The 22,933-nt window shown below is 32.0% G+C and overlaps 2 protein-coding genes across 2 annotated transcripts; one reads left to right on the top strand and one right to left on the bottom strand.

The window, feature by feature from the left end:
• The first annotated feature begins 838 nt into the window (after nt 1-838).
• On the top strand, nt 839-1,919 carry LOC119673414. Its single transcript, XM_038084685.1, has 3 exons — nt 839-911; nt 1,112-1,273; nt 1,336-1,919. Exons 2-3 carry the CDS (start codon nt 1,258-1,260, stop codon nt 1,647-1,649), a joined length of 330 nt encoding a protein of 109 aa, XP_037940613.1. The 5' UTR covers nt 839-911; nt 1,112-1,257; the 3' UTR covers nt 1,650-1,919.
• Nucleotides 1,920-16,368: 14,449 nt separating this feature from the next.
• Nucleotides 16,369-16,785, bottom strand: LOC119665668 (G-box-binding factor-like). Its single transcript, XM_038074896.1, has 2 exons — nt 16,687-16,785; nt 16,369-16,620 (listed from the first exon to the last, which is right to left on the bottom strand). The coding sequence occupies exons 1-2, from the start codon at nt 16,783-16,785 to the stop codon at nt 16,369-16,371; spliced, it is 351 nt and encodes a 116-aa protein (XP_037930824.1).
• Between the last annotated feature and the right edge of the window lie 6,148 nt (nt 16,786-22,933).

Raw genomic sequence — 22,933 nt, 5'->3', positions numbered from 1 at the left:
TATTTTTGTTTCAAAGTTATTTTTTTGTAAATACATCTGTTATGCATTATTTCACTTATTATACGTAAAGCGCCTTTTTTGGGTGCAATTTTATAAAGAAACTCTATGTTACACTATAAGTTCGCTAATCGCGATTAGGAAAAGCTGAACAATATTATTGTTTGTATTTCCTATAATTCTAAACTTGTAATGTTAATTTTTTTGCCGAAAGAAACTATTTAAAATTTAGAAAGGTTCGAATAGAAATGAAATAGGAAGAACGGAAACTACGCTCACTTCGAGCATAACGAAGAGAAATTACTAAAGTAAATTTCTATTTTAAAGCATTTTGCAACACGTATTGAATACATGTGATCTTACCACGATAACATTCAATTAGTTTCTTTTGGGGTAGCAGAATATTCATATGTTTACCTTTCAGTAATATAAAAAACTTAAAATATGATAAATACATATATAAGTTATTATGTAACAATTGAAATCAATTAATTGAAAACTATTTTTAACAAAATTTTTAGTTTAATTTGCTTAATCATATAAATGTATTTGATCCCAGATAATTATTTGCATATTCGATTCAATTCTTAATGGTTATTACTGTTTGAATATGAAGTATACAATAGGGTTATTGGTAACGTATTAAAAGTGCAACGCAGCAACAACAAAATACATATCTAGTGATGTGTTGCAATGTTACTACGTTAGTCAAGTATTTGGTTTGACTAACATTTGCGTTGCACTTTTACTCTTTTTTCAATGTTGCCATATTTCTTATACATAAGAAAAAATTTTACTCCGAAAATGTATTTATACTAAGCATTTCGTATGGACAGCATTTAAAATTTGTTTTGTTTTTGTTTTTGATTAATATTAAATATTGTGTTAAGTGAAGAGCAGGACATTTGGCAAAAGTAAGTTAATAAATTAAATATAATTTTTAAATTAAAATGATTTAATTTAGTGAGTAATGTACAAACAAAAACACGGAAAAGAAAAAATCCAATACGAAAATGGACAAATAAGGAAAATTTAAAAATATTAGAATATATTCATGCAAACGGACATTTTAAGGTTTATTATTTTCACAAAACTTGATTCGTTTTAATTATAGAAACAGCCCAAATATATTAAAAACAACTATTGGAAGGACAAAAATTGATGCAACGTGGGACTTAGTAAGATTTAAGATGGGATATTTTAAGCAAAGTTTTGTGAAGGCAAACAATTGGCGCAAGTCTACTGGCGCCGGCTTGCTAGATGACATCTGTAAAAGGTAATTAAAATCAATTTTATGTTAGTATAAATGTTATATATATGTTTCCTTTTTGTTTGTAGATAAGGTAAAATTGATGTGTCCATATTATGACCAATTGTCGGAAATATTTGGTGAGAAAGCTTGGAGTAACGAAATTGTTTTACAATCTTCTGTTATGGTGTTCGACGAGGAGACGTCAGTGCAAGAACTGAATAGTACCAGCGAACAAGCAGGCGTTGAAATAGCGAACAGCGAAGAAGCAACACCGTTTAGCACGATATTTAATGCAGATATACTGACAGAAAATACTGTGCAACAGACCACTACTAACAGAAGCGAGGTTAACACACAAAAAAAACTACACCAGGGAGGATTTGTTTCGAAAACAATTTAAGACGTAATAAACAAAAATCCGCCATTCATGAACTAAGCGATTTTGAACGCAAACGAGAGGAGTTCCAAAATCGGAAGCTTCAACTTGAAGTAGAAAAATTCGAGTTTCACAAAGAATTGGAACTAAAAAAATTGCGCATGAAGGAGGATAAGATGAACATGAGATTCAGGCTAAAAAAAGGGGAAGTTAAAACAAAAAGAGATATTGGCGATATATGAACTGGATTTAAAATATGGCAAAACAAACGATAGCGATTCAATTTTATTTTGTCCTAACTAATTAATAATTGAATTTAGTTTTAAGTTTTAATAAATATTAAAATTTAATTTTATTATTTTTAACCTATTAATGATAAGTTCGATACACTTAGTGTATTAGGTTTAGTATATATAGTATATAAGTTTAGTACTTTTGAACTTTTTAATAACATTACCTCCTTATATTTAAGTTTAACTGTGTATTTATTTTTTAACATTTTTTCATATTACTCTTACTTTTACTTGTATTTTTTCATTTTATAAATTATATTTATGTTTTCACTATTTTGAGTTTCTTATAAATATAAATAAAACATTTGCAAATTAATTAAACATAAGATTGTAAATTGACTTTCTTTTACTTTCATAAGACCTAGATTCGTTGTTATAGAGTAATATATCAGGAAGATCTTCCTCTGCAGAAATATGAATTTCTTCATGGCTTTGACTTTCAAATTCAGTAAGCAATATGTTGTGAAGAATACAGCACACAAGTATCCATTCACAACAAAATTTATGACTTTTGTTATTTTTAATTCGAACTCTTAGTGCTTTCAGGCTACTAAATTTTTCCTTCAATAACCCAAAACAATGTTCCACCCGAATTTGATATTTACTATGGCGTTTATTGAACTGAATTCGTTCTTCACTGGTAAGTTGCTATGAGTTGCTTCTATATGGTGTTATAATGATATCAGACAACGGATATGCGGAGTCACCAGCAATCCATGATTGATTAGAAAAAAAATCGATCTTTTTCTGTATTGAGTATTGAGTTCGAAAAAACTTTAGCATCGTGAGTCGAGCCGGGAATTTGTAATCACAAACAGCTTGAAGTTTAATAGAATAAATGTGATTTCTTGAATAATATTTTTCATGATTAATTTGTGGTGTTTCTGCAATTTTTATTTCAGTGCCATCAATATAGCCAATGTAAAACGGTAATTCACTGTACGTGTCACTTATTATTTGTTCCTGCTCTGATGAGCTTGGCCATACGATATACTTCGGCAATAGTGTTATAAAAACACTAAAAATTCTTTGTGTAATTTTCATCAAAGTTGCACCATCGCCAATTCCAAAAGTAGCTGCTACCTTCCTAATTGACGCACTCTCTCCTGAAGAGCCCAAACGATACAGAACAATAGCTAACTGTAGTGCAATCGGAAACTGTTTGCTGGCGTTTGTTTTTTTAAATATTTCAGCTTCAGAAATCAAGGCAACTTAATAAGCAAATTGGTTTCTGTTTACACGCATCATTTGTAAAAACCGACCGTCATCTAACTTGGTTAAAATGTTATTGCGCCAGTCACTGCTTTTCGGTACGATGTGATTAAAACCACGGCGATTGGAATAAACTACCAACACATTCCTTCTTAAATCGCTCAATATATCATCAACTTCTTCCTCGTCACTACCTTCATCTGAAAAACATTAATTGTAATCATCCAGGTACATTATATTTTCCATTAACAATGCTTACCATTAAGACATTTTATCCAGTTTAAACTATTTGTAACTAAAAAGCTAACAATTTTGCTTTTTTCAGATAATTTTGGCATAATTAATTGATATTTATTTTAAATTCTCAAAACAAAACAAAAGTTTTCACAATCACTTACAAATTCATCAAAAATCAGCTGATTTTAACAACTGTCGTTAACAAATCGACATAATCACGTGTGCTCACGAGTTAGCGTAACTAGTTGCACTTTTACTCGGTTACCGAGCTCGTTACTCGAACTCGTGAACGACCCTAATATTTCAATAAAGATTTATTACGTACGGTATTAAAATTTTTGTGGAAGCGGTATAAAATAGTCCAATTGGTTTTTAGAAAACAAAAGAAACGTTATAAGTATTACTGATTTTATAAGTTATATTTTCTTCAAAATATTTCGAGAATATTTAACATTATTTCTAAAATAAATTCAAGATATCATTAAATACAGTTTTGACGCGAAATTAATAATTAAGATCACCTACTAACGAAAGGAAACATATTATTTAAACGGTATAACGCTGGATTGGAAAGTATAAGATTGGATTGGAGTTTTTGCTAAAATTTCATTTTTGAGAAATTCCAGCATCAGAAACCTAGACATTAAAACGATGCAAAAAGGCTTCTTATAATTATAGTAATAAGATCCTGTTCCTGGTAGTCTTTATTTCTACGTGTTTTCCGTCAATAGTACCTATGCAATTTGGGGAGTCTCATTATAGATTATAGACAATATATAGACAATAGATTTCCACTACTACTCATATTTAGGAATCTGAAATTTAATAAGAATAAAATATGTATACCATATAAATATATAAATTTCTTTATTTTTATATTAATCTGTTAATTACATTTCAGACTATTTAGGAACCATCCCGTAAAAGAAAAATGAATCACAGATTTTTTAATAATAGCCGTAAAGCATCTCGAAGCACAACGTCAAAACACTATAAAAGACGAATCTGATATTTATGGACAATCTTGGGCAGGAAATTATCATCTGAACAACAAGTACTCGCCAAGCCGGGAATAGTGAAGCTACTTACGGAAGGAGAAATTAACGAACTGACTTACGAGTTGGTAGTGTTGTGTATAACACAATATGCAATTCAAATCTAAACAAATGTACACAATAAATTATTGTATTTTGTTCTACTTTATTTTTAATAAGTGCTTATGTACAAATTATTTTAAAATAACCCATTTAAAATTATTAATGTAATATGTAATGCGACCGCACACGGAAGAACCACCACAATGCAAGTAGAATGTTTGGTCGTAGCAAAAATGCAATTGCCATTTGACATTTTTCTTTTCTGTGCTACTATTCTGCACATGTCGATATGACACACTTGAATGTGTCATAATATTTTCTAAGCATTGACGTGGGTCAAACTTTTTAGTGCCGCCGCAATTAAAATTATTAAGAAAAATATTTGTAAATTATAGTAAAATATTTTGTATAAATACTTTTGAAATTCATTAATAAAATTCAGAATTAATACTGAGCTCAAGAAGCTTAAACCAATTTTCATTACTTGTGGTCTCGGCATTTTCGGATGCCTATACAAGAGCAGATTTCTTCCTGCTATGCTATGTAAAGAATTTTTTATTTGTTAGCCTGTCTAACAAATCGTCAATTAAAAGAATTGGGTAATTAAGTTTTAAACTTATTTTAGTTAAACGTCTGTAATCTACGCACATTTGGATTTCACCAGACTTTTTCCGCACAAATACAATTAGGGAGACAAATTCTGATTCACATAGGCGTATATACTCTTTTGTTAAGTAGTCGTCTATTGTTTTTTGCAATTCTATTTTTTCTGCATAGAACAATCTACGTGGGGGGCAACCAAATGGTTTAGGATCATCTAATAATAGCCTCATCTTACTACGAACGTTTGGTTCGTTAAGTCGCTTTTCGAAAAGTTCTTGAAATGACATTTGATCTTTATATGAAATCTTATTTCCAACGCATAAATTATTTTCGTCATCATTTATACCGAACTCAATTTCTAAAATTTCACGTTCAAAATTATCATGGCTATCACGTACGTCCATTAAGTCTGTAGTTATATTTTTTTCTCTATATTTAAAATCATTTTAATATTTGCCTTATTTAAAAAATCTCTTTCTAACAAAACTGAGTATCTCATTGTTTCACTGTCCACCACAATCAGCTCGACTTGATTTACTTTTTGTATTACTTTAACAGAACAAGAAAATTTTCAAACTGGTTTTCAATTGAAACACCTCAGCCTCTGTTCATTTTTTTTATACTGCAACTCTACGCATTGAATTTGTTACAGGTTTTCTCAATTCTACACCTGCTAGTGCTTCGAGTAATTTGTCTTTACTTTTAAAACGCTGCATTTTTGCATATACTTGTATTTACGCGTCTGGAATTCCATCCACCTCGTTCATTCCAATCAACTAGTCATTATCCATGAAAATTTTATTAAAATATTCACCTTATTCTTCATTATAGTGCCATTTACTGATAGTTGTTGTTTCAGCAACTCATCGATACTCTCAGTCATCAAATTTTTAATTGAGTGCGGCTCCAATTACGCTCGACCTTTTAATTTCATTGCAATCACCGCACGAGTTTTATTTTCACTGAGATTGTATGCTTTTTTTATACTTAATAATTGTTCGACTCACATATTAGCATCAGAATCACCATCAAAGTCATATAAAATTTCTTAAATAATATTTAATGGAATTTTATCTTCTTCTTGACGTAACGAGTCAACATTTTTTTGAATTCTTAATAATTCATCCTCCCTGAGCAGTAACTCTTTCTCACGTGCAAGCAACGCACACTCTCTCCTAAGAAACTCGGTTTCGTCAATATGCTTCAATGTATGTGCGTTAACATCCCTTAAATCACTGAACGCATGATTGTCGTCCGTTATCTGCATTTCTGCAGTGCCGCTGTAGCTTATTGGTGCCTTTTTATCACCCTGAACCACATTTGGGTCGATCGTTTTGTCTACCTTTACACCGCCGACGACTGTCTCTCCATCAGACCGACGCAGTTCTGCCACGAACCCTAGATCACTTTCACCACCATCATCTCCAACAATTTCAACATGCAGTTCTTTTCGACACTGCTCAAATTTGGCGAGCTCTTTAACCGAACCACCAACATGGCTTTGTCGCCATGTGCAAACGAACCAATTGTCTTACACATGTTTTTTTCGCTGCGTCATTTATTTTTAAACTTTCTTTTTAAAAGTAACTAAAGAGATAATAATTACATCAATATTAAATATATTTTATATTTTTGAAATAAATCCACAAATTCTTATATATTTGTATTAACTTATTAAGAACAAAAAAAAAAAAACGTGCCGAATCCCACTTCTGAAATTGTAGGGAGTAATTATAAACTTCTTCGCGTTATTTATCACCATTTATTACTGACTTTTCAACTTCTTTGTACTTGCAGCTATATTTACTGCTTACAAAATAGCAAATACAAATACACTCTCTTAAATCTATTTACAACCTCTTAAGTCTAATATCTCTTAAATCTAATTACAATAATACTTATATAAATCTAATTATAATAATACTTATATGACTACAGGAATAAACTTTCATTTTATTCTATCAAGGGTTCCACACTTTTGCGGTTTATGAGAAGCATCCGCAAAGTACGCAGCATTTTAACAGCATCATTGACGTATGAAGAACTCGAAACAATGGTGGTGGAAGTTAAAGCGTTATTAAATTCACGACCATTGACTTCAATGTCCAATGATCCAACTGCTTTGACAGCATTAACTCCAGGACACTTATTAATTGGGGAAGCTCTTATAACTCAAGTAGACAGCCGGTCAAAACCAGAAAAACTCACATTACTGTCTCGTTGGTATCAAGTTTCCCAGTTAAAACATCATTTTTGGAAACGAATATTTGATGGAACTGCAATAACGTAGCAAATGGAAAACACAATCTGCCAACATACAGTTAGGAGACATGGTTATAATCAAAGAAGACAACGTCCAAGTGATGCAGTGGCCTTTGGGACGAATTGTACATGTGTACAAGGGTGCAGATGGACGTATCCGAGTAGCTGACGTTAAAACAACGACAGGCATTTTTAAATGCCCAATTCATCGAATAGCTTACTGCCTGTAAAGACAATCAACAATGATTGAAGCTGATCACGAAATATCTCATAACAACTTAAATAAAAGAGATAAAAAAGATTCGTATGAAGAGTTCAAGACAAAACGAAGAAAACTGACGACCAATTTGTACTGTTTGGGTTAAAACTGGATATTAACTTTGAAATTCTGGGCACAGCTGCCACATCAATTACTGAATGGAATCTATTAGTTTATTAAATTAATTAAGTCTTTATTTGACGGAAATCTCAGCTCTAAATACAGGAATAACGTCGCTACATCAAACTTGTCAACAAATTAACCCAAACGCATTATTTGCGAGTGCAGTTAATCACTTTAAACATATTGAATCTAAACTACAACTCAATGATAAATTACTTCATTGTTTGTATTTAGATTCTTATCAGCTTACAGACCCGAACAATTAAAAGCATTTATTTAAAAATGTTGGCAAATATTTCGTTCTTTATTTAAGAACTTCATCAGTGCTATATAATAACAAACATTAATTTAAAGATAAAATACTAACATCAAAATATATATACCTTATTTTTTATAAAATGCAGTAATTTTTCTGTTCCACAATAGTCATTAGTAATTAAAATTGAATTAACAAATAAAAATAAAAAATTAAAACAATTAAAATTCACACATTAAAAATTAATAAACAATTTTTTTGGACATAAATAACGAGCATAACAAAACTAAAAAATTTTTTAATATTAATATTCCGCCAAAAATAATGATAATAATAAACGTTCTCTTTTTTATATCTCTTATTACTCAATAAGAAGAAACTCAACAGCTGACTTTTATTTTCTTTTATCTCTTATTTTTGATTAGCTTGTATTTATCCAATAAATTAGAGTAAAGTGTGCTAAAATTATCCGTGTCTCTCTTGTAGTTTACCACCTGTTCATTATTTAATATGATGTGAATAACTTCACTCATTAATCTTTTATGATAATTATTTTCAATTTCCAGAATTATTACTTCATCAAAGTTAAAGCTATGTCCTTTAGAAATAGAATGTTCAGAAAGAGCTGTTTTTTTCCCATCATCTTTACGTTTACACGTACTTTTGTGTTCACCAACTCTTTTTGCCAATCTTTGTTTGGTTGTTCCTATATAAGCTCTATTGCAATCATTACAATTGATCTTATAAATAAGATTTGACAAATTTTCTTTCTTTTCTTTGTCTTTAATCTTTGAGAATAAATTTCCTGTTGTTTTCAAGTTGTAAAGTACAATATCAATTATTTCCTCTTGTTTAAATAATTTTGGAATTTTTTGAGAGAGTCCCGGTATATTAGGGAACTTACATCTAGGTTTGTTATTATATAGCACTGATGAAGTTCTTAAATAAAGAACGAAATATTTGCCAACATTTTTAAATAAATGCGTTTAATTGTTCGGGTCTGTAAGCTGATAAGAATCAAAATACAAACAAAAATTTAAACAGACGATAAACTACATCATATCAAATTACTTCATGACTACGCTCCAAAAGGGGAGAAATTGATCTTATAGGCAATATTGCACATTCGCTGTTTAGAGTTCTCAGAATATGCCAAAAAAATGGCAAATATAACTTTAGATGTGAAATAAAATAAAATGCAATTATTGACGTTATTTAAGAATCAAACATCGGTTGTAGATTGAACAATCAACATATTGAAGAACGATAAAATTGCAGTTTAAGAAGGTTTTGAGGACATTGACAATGAAATAAAGGCACTGATGAATTCCGTAAAAGATACAAATAGAGATGTAAATCAGGTACGGCTCAATCAAGTTTACAATCTGCTACATAGATACAGTCTGGTATTATAGATGTTCTAACTGATACTCATCATGGAAAAGTGAATCCGTTGTTATTGACACCAGCACAACTACAAAAGGAACTCAATCAAATCAATCTTTATTTATTGCCATCATTAGAACTATCGATGCCAGAAGAGAAGCTGGTTTCCCCTTACAGATTAATGAAGGTTAAAGGTGGAATCACACAGTAAAATGCAGTTTTTAGTATAACACTACCCTTGATTGAACATGAACGATTTGAATTGTTTCAACTAAATTCCATCCCGAACTGGTTAAACGACTCCATGGCGGTAATCGACTCATGCAGTTCTATTTTGGCTATTAATACGCATCATGATCAATATTTTCCTCTTATGAAATTCAATTTCAGACTTCGTGAGACCATAAAGGAAGGGGAATTTCTTTGTGCCAACGTCCGCATACGATACAATGTTGGTTCCGATGTATGTGCGTGTGAATCAACCAATTCAACAACAACACAATACCAAACTGTCTGTTGAAACACACTGTCAACACTCTAACCTAGATTCCATGAATCACAAAAACCAATGGATTTATGCAACATCAACCAATACGATACGACAACAAATACGATCAACAGCTGAAAGAACTTACGGCATTGCAGAAGGTTGTACAGCCATACCAAATTAATGATCTCCCAAGTCAATTTCACCATAGCTTACGCAGAACTCTTTATAAGTCTGATATTAATCATTTTCATAATGAAGGAAAAATTGCAGAGGAAACCTGTAAACCTAATTGAAGTTTCATCCGATGAAGACGCCATCCGCACGACACCTACACCCATGCAACGTCGATAGTCACGAGAATTCATCATCAACATATAAATAGACTGATTACCTGACAGCTAGAGGTTCATGTTGTTGAACATTCGTCCAACGCGGGAGAGAATGTTGAATGTTATATTATATTCTTTTGTATGAATTATCATAGTAATATATTGTTTGTATTATTTAGTATAGTAATAATTTTATTTGAAATATATTTTGTTGTAAAAAGTAACAAAATAGCCAAAACACGTCACACGCTTCTGCTTGCACATTAAAACAAAATTTCGCGCTATCTTTTATTATTTTCTATTCCACGCTCTAATGATCCTCTTAAGGGTGAGGTGTCTATAGGTGAGATAGTTCAGCCGCAGCAAAAATCCTCATTCTACTCGGATTCGGTGGTTTATCTGCAGATCGTTTCCTTATGGTCTCAGCGTAACACGCAAACACTGCTTTTATTCCATTAAATCGCTTTTCTCGCTAATAATATAATAGCTCTCTTGATTCAGAACACAAAAGTAATGTCTTAATTCAAAGCACAGAGTAATCCATAACCACACCGTGGATCGAAGCACTATAACGATTTGAAGACGCAGCTCACTTGTTTAAAAGCAATATATAATATATAAACACTAACTCATGTCCAAGCACCATGTAATATATAAACGCAGCATGAAATCAATGTGCTATAAAGATTTGTAGATGTAGTTAACTTGTTTCCATGCACCAAGTAATATATAAACGCAACATGAAGTCGATGCACTATAACGATTTGGAGATGCAACTAACTTATTTCCAAGCACCATGTAATATATAAACGCAACATGAAATCAATGCACCACAACGATTTGAAGACGTAGCTGACTTGTTTCAAAACACCATATAATATATAAACGCAGGATGAAATCAATGCACTACAACGATTTGAAGACGCAGCTAACTTATTTCCCAGCACCATGTATTATATAAACGCAGCATGAAATCGATGCACTATAACGATTTATAGACGTAGGTAACTTATTTCCCAGCACCATGTAATATATAACATTTCGTTCAATAATGTGTGTGACTGACACATAGTTGGCGGCACTAATACTAAATAAATATTTTTTTTCGAAAGTGGCAATTTTTTAGGCTTACTGTCAAAATCATATGTTAATCCGACCATTTGTTTACAAGTTACAGTGCTTTAAGTGACGCTACTTTTGAGTTTTCAAGAAAAAATGAATTCAAAGCAATTCCGTGTGCTGATTTATCATTGTTTTTTAATGAAAAAAAATACTGTTCAATGCCAGGAATGGCTTGAAAAACATTATTCGGACTCTGCTCTACAAAAAAGAAGCATTTGTTATTGGTATGCCGAATTCAAACGTGGTCGTACAGACACCGATGACATTCCATCTACTGGACGGCCAAATGACGCTGTTATTCCGGAAAACGTTGAAAAAATACTGAAAAGCAAAAACAACAACGAATCGATGATTCAAAGAGCTGTTTGGACATGTTTACGCGCAATAAGTCAGAGTTTTTGCGTCGGTACATCAACATGGATAAAACATGGATCCACCATTTCACTCCAGAGTCAAATCGGCAGTCTGCTGAGTGGCATGCAGCCGGTGAAAGCCGCCCAAAGCGACCAAGGAAGCAGCAGTTGGCTGGCAAGGTTATGGCGTCTGTATTTTGGGATGCGCATGGAATAATATTCATCGACTATCTCCAGAAGGGGAAGACCATCAACAGCGACTATTATACAGCGTTATTGGAGCGTTTGAAAGACGAAATCGCAAAGAAACGGCCTCATATGGCGAAGAAAACAGTTTTGTTCCACCAAGACAATGCACCGTGTCACAAGTCGATGAAAACGATGGCAAAATTGAACGAATTGAGCTACGAATTGCTGCCGCACCCACCGTATTCTCCACATCTGGCCCCCAGCGACTACTGGCTCTTCGCAGACCTCAAAAAGATGGTCCGTGGTAAGAGATTTGGCTCAAATGATGAAATAATCGCCGAAACTAACGTCTATTTTGAAGGCAAAGAAAAATTTTACAAAGGTGGTATCGAAAAATTGCAAAAGCGTTGGAATGATAGTATCTCCCGAAAAGGGGACTATGTTGATGAATAAAAACGAATTTTGGCAAAAAAATGTGTTTTAATTAGTCACACACATTATTAAACGAAGTGTTATAGTTGACCTTACTCAATGTTAAGGCCGCCTTTGATGACTATTGCATTCATATTCTTCTTTACACTTTTTGTTTTTTTTTTGTTTTGCTTCCCTTTATTATACAACTGCCAAGATTTAGCATTTAGTATACATTTTTACATAATGGAACTTGAAGTAATAATTCAAAAACAAGATTAAGAATTACATGAGTAAACTATTAATAGTGGATAAAAAGAAAAAGAAAACTTTTCTTTAAATTATATAAATTAAATATTATAAAATAATTAAAATTAATGGATAGATGATATAATAAATGAGTCAATTAAATAGACTGCTATGAATTTACTATGAATATATTAGTTAGATTATTATAGTATTGCTAGTTCTGATGGAAATAAGCGTTTCAATCTTCTGTTATGTGTGGCTTCGTCATTAGTTAGCTGTCTCATTGTTGGGTTAGGATGGAAAAGTAATCTGTCTGTGTGCTTTTTACTATTTTTTCGGATAACGTCTGCAACGAAGGGTATCTTTAGATCGCGATGAATGTCATAGTTTGAGATATACCATTCAGCGTTGATGATAGTCCTAAGTATTTTTGATTGTAGTCTTTGCAGTATTTGGATGTTGTATTTGCATGCTGTGCCCCATATTTCGGCTCCATATTTCCATATTGGAGCGATTACTGTTTTATATACTAGTAGTTTATTTTCCACTGTTAGTTTTGATTTCGAGCAGAGTAGCCAGTACAATTGTCCAAAGCGACGCTTAATTTCATTGCTTTTAGCTTTGATATGGTCTTTCCAAATTAATCTGCTATCTATAGTAATGCCAAGGTAATTTGCCTTTGTGTGTGTGAAGACTTCGTCGTTGTTAATTTGTATCGAACCATTCGAGCGTTGTGTTTAGGTAATTCTGCAAGTTGTCTGTGGATATGTTAAAATTTTTATTAGCTGCAATTAGTGCTGTATCGTCTGCAAAAGTTGCTATCAAACTTTGAGAATCAGAAGGTATCGGGACATCAGCCGTGTATAACAAGTAGAGTAATGGACCTAATACGCTTCCTTTGGGCACACCAGCTTTCATTTGTTTAAGTTCGGAGATTGAGTCTTTATACTTCACATAAAAGTATCTATTTTGTAGATAGCTCTTAAGTATGAGGTAAAAATTTGTTGGAAGAAGCTCTGATAGTTTAGTTAGTAGACCTCCATGCCAAACGCTGTCGAAAGCCTTTGCGACATCTAGATATACCGCCGAGGAAAATTGTTTTGTGTCAATATCACTAGTTATTTTATTAACAACTCTGTGAACTTGTTGTATAGTCGAATACTTTTTCTGAAAGCCGAATTGATGGTCAGGTATAAGTTTTTCTTTATGGAGAATCGGTTCTAGTCTTGATAAAATTATTTTTTCAAACAATTTTGACATAACTGGTAATAGGCTAACATAATTGGTCTGTTCGATTTTGTTACAGATATGCCCTTATTTGATTTAGGTATAGTGATCACTTCTGCTACTTTCCAAACTTTGGGAAAATACTTAAGGCGAAAAGCGCAATTAAACAGATTCTCATACATACAAGTGCTTGAAGAGGTAGCTCAGTCAGAATCTTTCCTGTGATACTATCATATCCCGGTGATTTTTTTTGCTTTAATTTTATTTTTAATAGTATTCTCAATCTCTGTTATTGAAACTTTCTTTATTGCGACATTTTGAGTAGAGCTGCTCCGTGTAACGTTGCTGTCATGCTGTTTTGGGTTACTAAACGTAGTTTCGAAGTACGTGGCAAAAAGTTCAGCTTTTTCGGTGTTGGTTCTAGGCCAAGTTCCATTTGCTTTCCTCAGTGGTGGTTGATGCATTATAGAGTTGTTGATATTTTTAGTAACTTTTCATAAAGAATAGTTAGTGGCTTTGTCAGCTGTCAAGTTCATTATGTGTTTTTGCAGGTTTTTATTTTTCTCATTAAGTAGCATAATTTTAAGGTCTTTGATTAATTTGTTTAAGTCCTTTTTTAGTTCAGGGGACCGATTTTTTTGCCATTGTTTTCTCAGTTTTCTTTTGTCCATTATCTTGCTTTTAACTGCCATCGAGATTTTATTTTGAGTGTCGTTTTGTTTAAGAACTGGGGTAGAATTTATCACGGCAACAGCGATCATTTCGTTTAAGTATACAATCGCGCTTTCAATTTCGTCTTCAGATTTTAAGGAAATATTTATTGTCAGATCGGTATTAAGAATATCTCTAAACGTGTCCCAACATGTTTTGTTATTATAGATTAATTTTGTCCTTGTGATGTTTAGTTTTGTGTCGCTTTCACATGATAGCATAATTGGAGAGTGATCAGATGATAAGTCAGGAAGTGTACTTACTGTAAGAAATCGTTTATTTATATTTTTGGTCTCGAAGAAGTCAATCACGTAGGTTCACCTGTGCTTAGAATGTCTGCTTTTTTGTCAATGATAGCATTATGTAAATTTTTCCCTTTGCAGTTTGTAATTCTTGAGCCCCACAAAGTATATTTTGCATTAAAGTCTCCACCAACAATGTACCGATTGCCGAGAGTGTTAAGGTAGTTCAGGTATACATCCTTCGAGTTATTGTGTTTCGGAGGGCACTAAATAGCTAATGCTGTTAACTCACCTTTTGTATCTTGAATATGGACACTTGTAGCTTGAATTTGTTCTGTTTGGTATATACTGGTTATTCGAGCATTGCATATTTTGCTTAATAATTACTGCTGTTCCACCATGGGCTTTGTTGTCGGCATGATTTGTATGATAATTAGTCGAATAGTTAGGGATTTTAATGAAACTTTTGTCTGTGAAGTGTGTCTCTGATACCAGTAGTACATCAATGGAATTGATATTTAAGTATGTTCTCAGTTCTAGTAGTTGTTTGCTGAGACCGTTTGCATTCCAAGTTAAAATTTTTAATTTATTTCTATCCACCGAGTTTGGTGATTAGGATGGTTAAAATATGTATAACGTTGGCAACTTGCGTCATAAGCTGTTTCATCATTTGCTGGAGTTCGTCAAATTCGGAGTTGTTTGATTCATTGTTTATTGGAATGGGTTGAGTTGGATGCGATTTTATTATTTCGGCATATGTTTTAGCTGGTTGGTTTTATTGGGTTTGTTGGGTGGTAGTTATTAGGTTCGTAACAGCTTTAGTTGGCAGAGATATTTCGTTATTTTGAGATGTGGTTTTTTGTTGTTTTGCGCGAAGAGCTGGGAATCTTTTGATTTGAAGAGTTTTATAGACTGTAAATCCTTTGTAGTTTGCAGTGTGATTCTCTTTACAGAGTGCGCATTTAACGACGTTGTTCCTACCTTTCATGGGACAGTCAATTGTTTTATGTCCTTCGGAGCATTTAACACAGATTGGACTTCTTGTACAAAAATTTTTTGTGTATTCATACTTTTGACAGTTGGTACATTGTGGTATTGTTCTTTTTGGATGGGGAGGTTCAAAATTTATTTTGCAGTGCAGTAGGTCTTTGATATTATGAATTTCCTTGTTATTTACATCTTGTTTAATTTCGATTGTAAATAGGTTTTATGGAGATTTTGTGCGCGGATGTAATATGTTTTTTATATTGCATACTTCATGTCCTAGTTCAGCTAGCTCTAATATAATTTCATTTTTGTTAGCGGAGTGGTGCATACCGCGTAGGAAGATCTTAAACCCCCTTTCTTCTTTTGGCTTATACGTGTAGTTTTTTCTTTAAGAAATTTTACTATGCTAGTGTGATCTGTTGATTCGTACGGCTGAATTTTTATTTCATTGTTTTGTAAAACACGAATTTCATATTTAGTTATTTGTAGAGCATCTAACGTTTTAATTAGGTTGTCTAGCAGCTGTACTTTTTGCATGTAAATGGGTAGTGGTCTTTTATTTATCATTATCAGTTGCTAGGACAGCAAACCTATTTGTAGCTAAGAAATACTCGTTTAATGTGTACTGTTTTTTGTTTTGTTTGTGCTCTTTGGCGCTTATTTCATTGATTTGCTTACCAGGGGAGCTACGAATTCTCTTATTCACTACTGGCGTGTTGAAGCCATTGTTTTTGTTTGTGGTTGCATCTTCAGTTGTGTTTGCAGTTCTGGTGTTAATAATGCAGTTTCTGGTGAGTTTTCCAAATTCTGAATGAGTTTTGATGGTGAATTGTGTTGATGATGGTTTGATTGTTGGAGTTTTATGTGGTACTCTTGCTGCATTTGTTGTTTCTCTATTTGCTGGTTCTGTTGTGGTTGTTTGTGTTGGGTTTGCAGTGGTTTTTCTTGCAGTTGTAGCTGTTAATTTGATTGTAGAAGTATTGTTTGATTATTATTATTGGATGCTTTTGAGCATAGGACAACTTGTTGGTGTGTTTTATGCTGTTGTTGTTGTTCTTGTTGTGATTGTTGCTCGTGATTTGACTCGCCTCCACCTTTTGGTGGAGTTTGATTGACCGGCATTACGATAAATTAAGCGATTACTAAAATAGAATATAAAATTTGAAAATAAAGTTTACTATTATGAACAGTTTGAGGATGACTGATCTTGTGTTATAACTGTTGTGAGTTAAATATTTATTTTATTTAATTTCACGGGTTTTGGCAGTTTTTCTGTATGGTAGTGTGTACGATCTTAGGTGATCGTACATTTTTCCTAAAAATAGGCAAGGTTATTTGCATCTGGGCAGTTGTTGACTAAAACCAAAGCATCAGACCGTCAGTTCGACGATAAGAAATGCTGAGTTTTGGTATTTGGTTAATAATTGGTGTCACGATGTAAGTGACTTTGAAAATGTAAATACGGAAGAATTGCAAAAATATGTAGAGCATTCTTATTAATAATAAAAACTTTGCAAATTTAGCAAAGTAAATTATGAAACTATGGAAAAACCCAATTAGGTAACTAGGGTAATTTGAAGGTCATATATTGGATTTTTGCATCAAGTTTGGGTATGTAAGATAGATTTAAAACCACAAAAGAGGAGTCAAAGTTGGGAGTCAAAGTGAAGAGTTAGAGTTGAGAGTTAAAGTTGTGAAGTTAGAAATAAAAAAGTGGTTAAGCGAAGTAGTGTTTAAAAAATATATAATGTACATTTAGACAAACAAAAAAAGATCAAGCGTAGTAGCGCTGACGAATAATTTTAAAACAAATAAGTCGTGTGTGACTGAAATTAAAAAGAAAACCCAAAAAAAAATATAAATTGTAACAATTTAAAGAAAATAAATAAAATTAATAAAAAATAATTGTGAAACTAAACTCAAGTGTTTTTATAATAGCTAAGGACATTTAAAAATAGCTATAAACATTTATGTAAAAAAATGCAACTGAAATTAAATAAAAAATAACATTTAGTCCAAAATTTGAAGTAAAGGATTCAACATTTGGCACACTCACGTTTTCCATGAGAACCACAACATAACACTTTTAATATAATCGTTTGTGTACACACTAATCAAAGAATAGGTTGTATATGCTATTGTTGTTTAATTACTATAAACAGCTTTTTCAGCAATAAAATAATATATAATAATAGCTGTCTCTATCAGCACTTTTTGTTTTGTTTATATATACACAAAACCGCACTGTTCTTTTGTTTGAATGCTTATTCACTTTTGATTATAAGCTTTAGAAATTAATCTGGTGTCTCTGTCAGCTGTTTGAATTTTTTAATAAAGTTGTGCAAAAAGAAAGAAAGTCATCAAAAATCAAAAAAGCGCGCGCTATTTTCAAATTAATATTTTATGCACTTTAAACTTTTACTAATTGTTTTTTGCCCAAAAATGATCTATTTTTGTGAATTTGTATTAATAACAAAAGTGATATTTATAAGAATACCTCTTATTTACTTGTTTTTATACTGTAATTTAAATTTCTTCGAGACCGGTTAAAAAACACATCCGCTCACTACGAAACTTTGACTAGGTCGTTGACGTTAATATTTCCAAATTCGAGTTCGGTGTCGATGAATTGCAGTTCTTAGGTTATCATTTGTCAGCAAATGGCATGAATCCCTCAAATTCGTCAATTCCTTAGAGTTATCAATTATTATCGTAAGTACATTTCATGAGCAGCACAGTTACAAATACCCCTATGCAGCCTACTGAGAGAATCCAAGAAGAGAGATAAGACAGAAATAGTCTGGACAGCAAAACTTAGCACATCGTTTGAAAGCTGTGAGTCGGGTATATCAACGTTAACTCAACTAGTATTCTTATAACCAACAGCCACTCTTCGTCTTTCAACCGATGCTTTCAGCACTGCAATAGTATCAGTTCTATATCAGCGAAACAATGACCAGTGGAAACAAGTAGCCTTCCTCTCCACCAAGCTTAAATCGGCAGAAGTAAGTTACAATACCTATGACTGAGAACTCCTAGCAGTTTACGCATATATAAAACATTTTCATAATCTGCTTGAAAGGCTTCAATTCGTCATCCGCATGACCATAAGCCTTTGACGTTCGCTTTTCAGCAGAAAGCCAACAAGGTATCTCCTCGCCAATTACGCGATCTGAGCTACATAGCAGAATTCACGACCGAGATGGTACATGTATCAGGTGAAGACAACATTATTGCGGACACACACGCGGATCAACTCGATAGCTATGCCAGAAACTTGCAGCCTAGAGCGGATAAGCAAGCACCAGAAAGATGATGAAGAGCTTAAACAGTTCTTGTCCACAAGCACGAAATTGCAACTGAAGAACTTGCAGTTGCAATCGAACTTGGAGACATACTATGATGTCACGACGGGCCAGTTGAGACCATTTATACCCAAATCATTACGCAAAGAGGTATTCAACTTAGTGCATTCTTTGGGGCATACAGGTTCCAGGTCCACAGCGCGACAACTAACATCAAAATACGTGTGGCCATCAATGCGAAAGGACATAAAAACATGGGTTCAAGAGTATCAAGTTTGTCAGCAATCCAAAGTCAATAGGCACAACAGAATGAAGCCAAGCGAATTTACAAAAACTGATCAGCGATTCGATCATGTCCACCTGGATTTAATCACATTACCAAAATGTCGGGGTTATAGGTACGCATTAACCATGATTGACAGGTTTAGCCGATGGCCAGAAGTGACACCATTAAAAGACATGACCGCAGATACAGTAGCAGTAAATTGTAATTTGTATCCTGGTTTGGCGCGCCGAAAGTAATAACAACAGACCAGGTAACACAATACGAAGGAGATCTGTTTCAAGCTTTGACTGAACTGTTAGGAACCAAACTAATCCGCACTACGCCTTATCATCCAGCAGCGAATGGCACGGTAGAGTGATTCCATCGAACGCTAAAAGCAGCACTAAAGGCAAGACCGAAACATACATGGCTTCAATTACTCCCATCAGTTTTTTAGGGCCACGAATATCAGTGAAGGAATACATAGGAGTATCTGCGGCAGAGATGATGTATGGTATCAACCTCCGTCTGTCTGGTGAATTCTTTGAACATTAACTCAATCATCTTCGTCAAGGCTTTCTAATCAATCAAATTTCCTAAACAAATTTGGTGAATATTTGCGTGAAATACGACCAACGCCAGCAACACATCATAGCAACAGACCGATTTTCATACACAAAGAACTCAACAATTACTCACACGTTTTCCTGCGTTCAGATCACATCAGAAGACCACTACAACCACCATATACAGGACCGTATAAAGTCTTGAACAAAATAAGTGAACGACTGTTCACAATTGAAGTAGGTGACAAAAAGTTGAACGTTTCAATCGAAAGATTAAAGCCAGCATTCCTGGAGAATACAGATGTTCCATCAGAACCGAAGTTATTAGAAATTTTGTTAAACATTCCTAGACCAAAGCATAACACACCACCAGTAAAAGGTACGAAAAAAGGTCACCTTGAGCAACAGTCCATTGCAGTCTGGCGCCATAAACAAAAAGAAGATCACATTGGAATTAGCAACTCACGTACATATTTATAAGAATATCTTATAATCATTATGTAAAATTAAAATATTTCAATATTAATAAAATACTTTTTTATTAAATTTTATATAAAAATATTTCTATTTAAAAAAAACTCATATAAATCTAACAACGAATGCGCATACACCTACTCTCATCAATAGATTTTTCACTACTGATCATAGAAAAATGTATGCAAACTAATAACACGCGTTATTCATCACACATATATGAAGCGAATGCACGTACACCCTTCCTTATCAATAGATTTCTCAGCACTAAGTTTGAAAAATTTGTCTATACAAAGAAATGCAATTCATCATTCACCAATCGAGTGTTGCCGTATAAATAAGGAAATTGGTAGTAGTTTCGGTATTTCTTATTAATTTCACATCATAACAGCATTTAATAATAATATTTTAAAATTAATTTAGAAATAATGTCCTACACGCTCAAAATATATTGAAGAAAACATAATTCATTTTTTGTTTTTTTCTTATATAAATAAAAATTCGCTTCAAGAAAAGTTTTGTTACCAAACATAATACAATATATTAAAATACCATAAAATTCATATGAAGAAAGCAATAAAAATTAAGAATTTACTGAATATATATTACATGAATAAGCAAAGTAAACTGATTTAAATGATTAAATATTAATTTATTTATTTACTTATCATATATTACTTGTTACAATATATACATTTTCTGAATATCTGAATCTCTTTGCTCTCTGAGAATAACGTAAGAAATTTTTGCCGAAAATTCATTTTTATAACATTTTGGTCACACGTATTCTATGCATGTTATTTCACCGAGCTTACGTCAAATTTTGCTCTTTTAGGGCTGCAGTATTATTTTTTATTGCATACATTTTACAAAAGGATTATTACTATTTTTTGTTTTAGTATAATAAATATGTTTAGTAATATTAATGAAGAAAACTGGTTAAAATAAAATTTATGTTAATCTATAAATTAAATCTATTTATAAAATTATATAAATCTATACTTCACAATAAAATATGTGTGATAGATTCGAGTACATTAAAAGCAGTTTGTAAATTTATAAGTGATAAAAAAAAAAGCATTTGAGGCAATAACCATATTTTATAATATATTTTATTATAATCCATCTTTAGTTTTGTGTTATTGTTCTGTTTTAGTTGCTAAATACTCAAAGATTTAAATAATTTTAATTATTTAAATAATTTCCACATAGTACCGCCATTCACAAAAAGAATTAATATAGAAAAAGTAAATGTTTATAATATGTTTACTGTTTTGTTAAATATTTTTTAATTTAATTTAAAATAATTTTGGAATAAATAAATGCAATAAAAAAAGTGTATACAATTTTAATTGAAAATATTCAAAAAATTTTACTACTAATTTTATTTAGCACATCGAAATACGAAGTGTGGTGAAAGGGGTTTTATAATTGATCATAGTGAATTTTTAGTCAGTATTGGCAGAGGAGTTGCCGGAGACAATTGACAGTGGTGGTTGTGTGGATTTTTTTTTTAAATAATTTGAACTGAACAAATTAGGAAAATTTCTGTGCTCGAATTAAAACGAATAAATTATAAAAATTATTCGTAATTTAAATCACTTGCGTAAAATAATATTGACTCTTAAATTGTATCTTTAAAAGATTTTCCCTATATGCAGAAATGGCCCATAATGTTATAGTTTTATAATTCATCATCATTAATGCAAATTTATTTAAAAATAAAACATTTGCTTAACTTTTTAACATATGTATTTATTAAAGGCATTTGTTTAAAACAATATATTTTATTTGTGTACATAATGAATAATATTTATATAACATAAATTAAGTCTTTTTTGAATAATAAACTAAAAGTATGTTGAATATATTATTAAAATCTGGGACTAGATAATTGTACTGGCTAATTATATATATTATATAGTATATTTACATTTATTAAAATTTAAAAACAAAATTAGAATATGAACAACATTTGAATATGAATATTTCAACAAAAAAATATGGTTTACATGCTCCTCTTTTTACCACCAAAAAAAGTATACAATTTTTAATTTTTCTTATTCTTATCCGATTTTTCACATATACAACAAACACAAATTAACTCATAAGAAAACTTTATTAAGATATATATATATTCTCACATATATTTTTGCTTTACTAATTTCTATTTATACACCTAATAACAAACAAATTATATTTATTTAACATAAAACATATATTTTAAATCCACAATTATTGATTTTGTACCTCCTTGTATAATTTTTAGGAAATTCATACATTCCCTTAAATATCTTACATCCCATTACGCAATTCTGCACCATCTTCAAATATTATTAACTGAAATAATAATTGTAATTAATAAAAGTAATTATTTTTTCAAAGGAACTTATTCACTACCTTTTATAACTTCGTTTGATTTGAGTACTTTTCTCAGTTTTTGGCGCGCATTTCTTTTGTCGAAAAACCAAAACAAAACCCAATTGCGCTCTTCATATCGTTCTCTCGTAGTATAAAAAATTGAAGACCGTTCGTGGTGGTGAAACGTTCCGTTTGGCATGGTGAAACTTTTCACTCGTGGTGGGTCGACTTGCAACAACAAAACAACATGCTTGGTTTGGTAGTAGTAAATTATTTTGAGAGTGCATTGGTCGGTATTT

Source organism: Teleopsis dalmanni, chromosome 1, assembly GCF_002237135.1.
Source record: "Teleopsis dalmanni isolate 2A chromosome 1, ASM223713v2, whole genome shotgun sequence".
Lineage (NCBI taxonomy): Eukaryota > Metazoa > Arthropoda > Insecta > Diptera > Diopsidae > Teleopsis > Teleopsis dalmanni.
The sequence above is the reverse complement of the archived record's forward strand: the minus strand, read 5'-3'. Positions and strand labels throughout refer to the sequence as shown.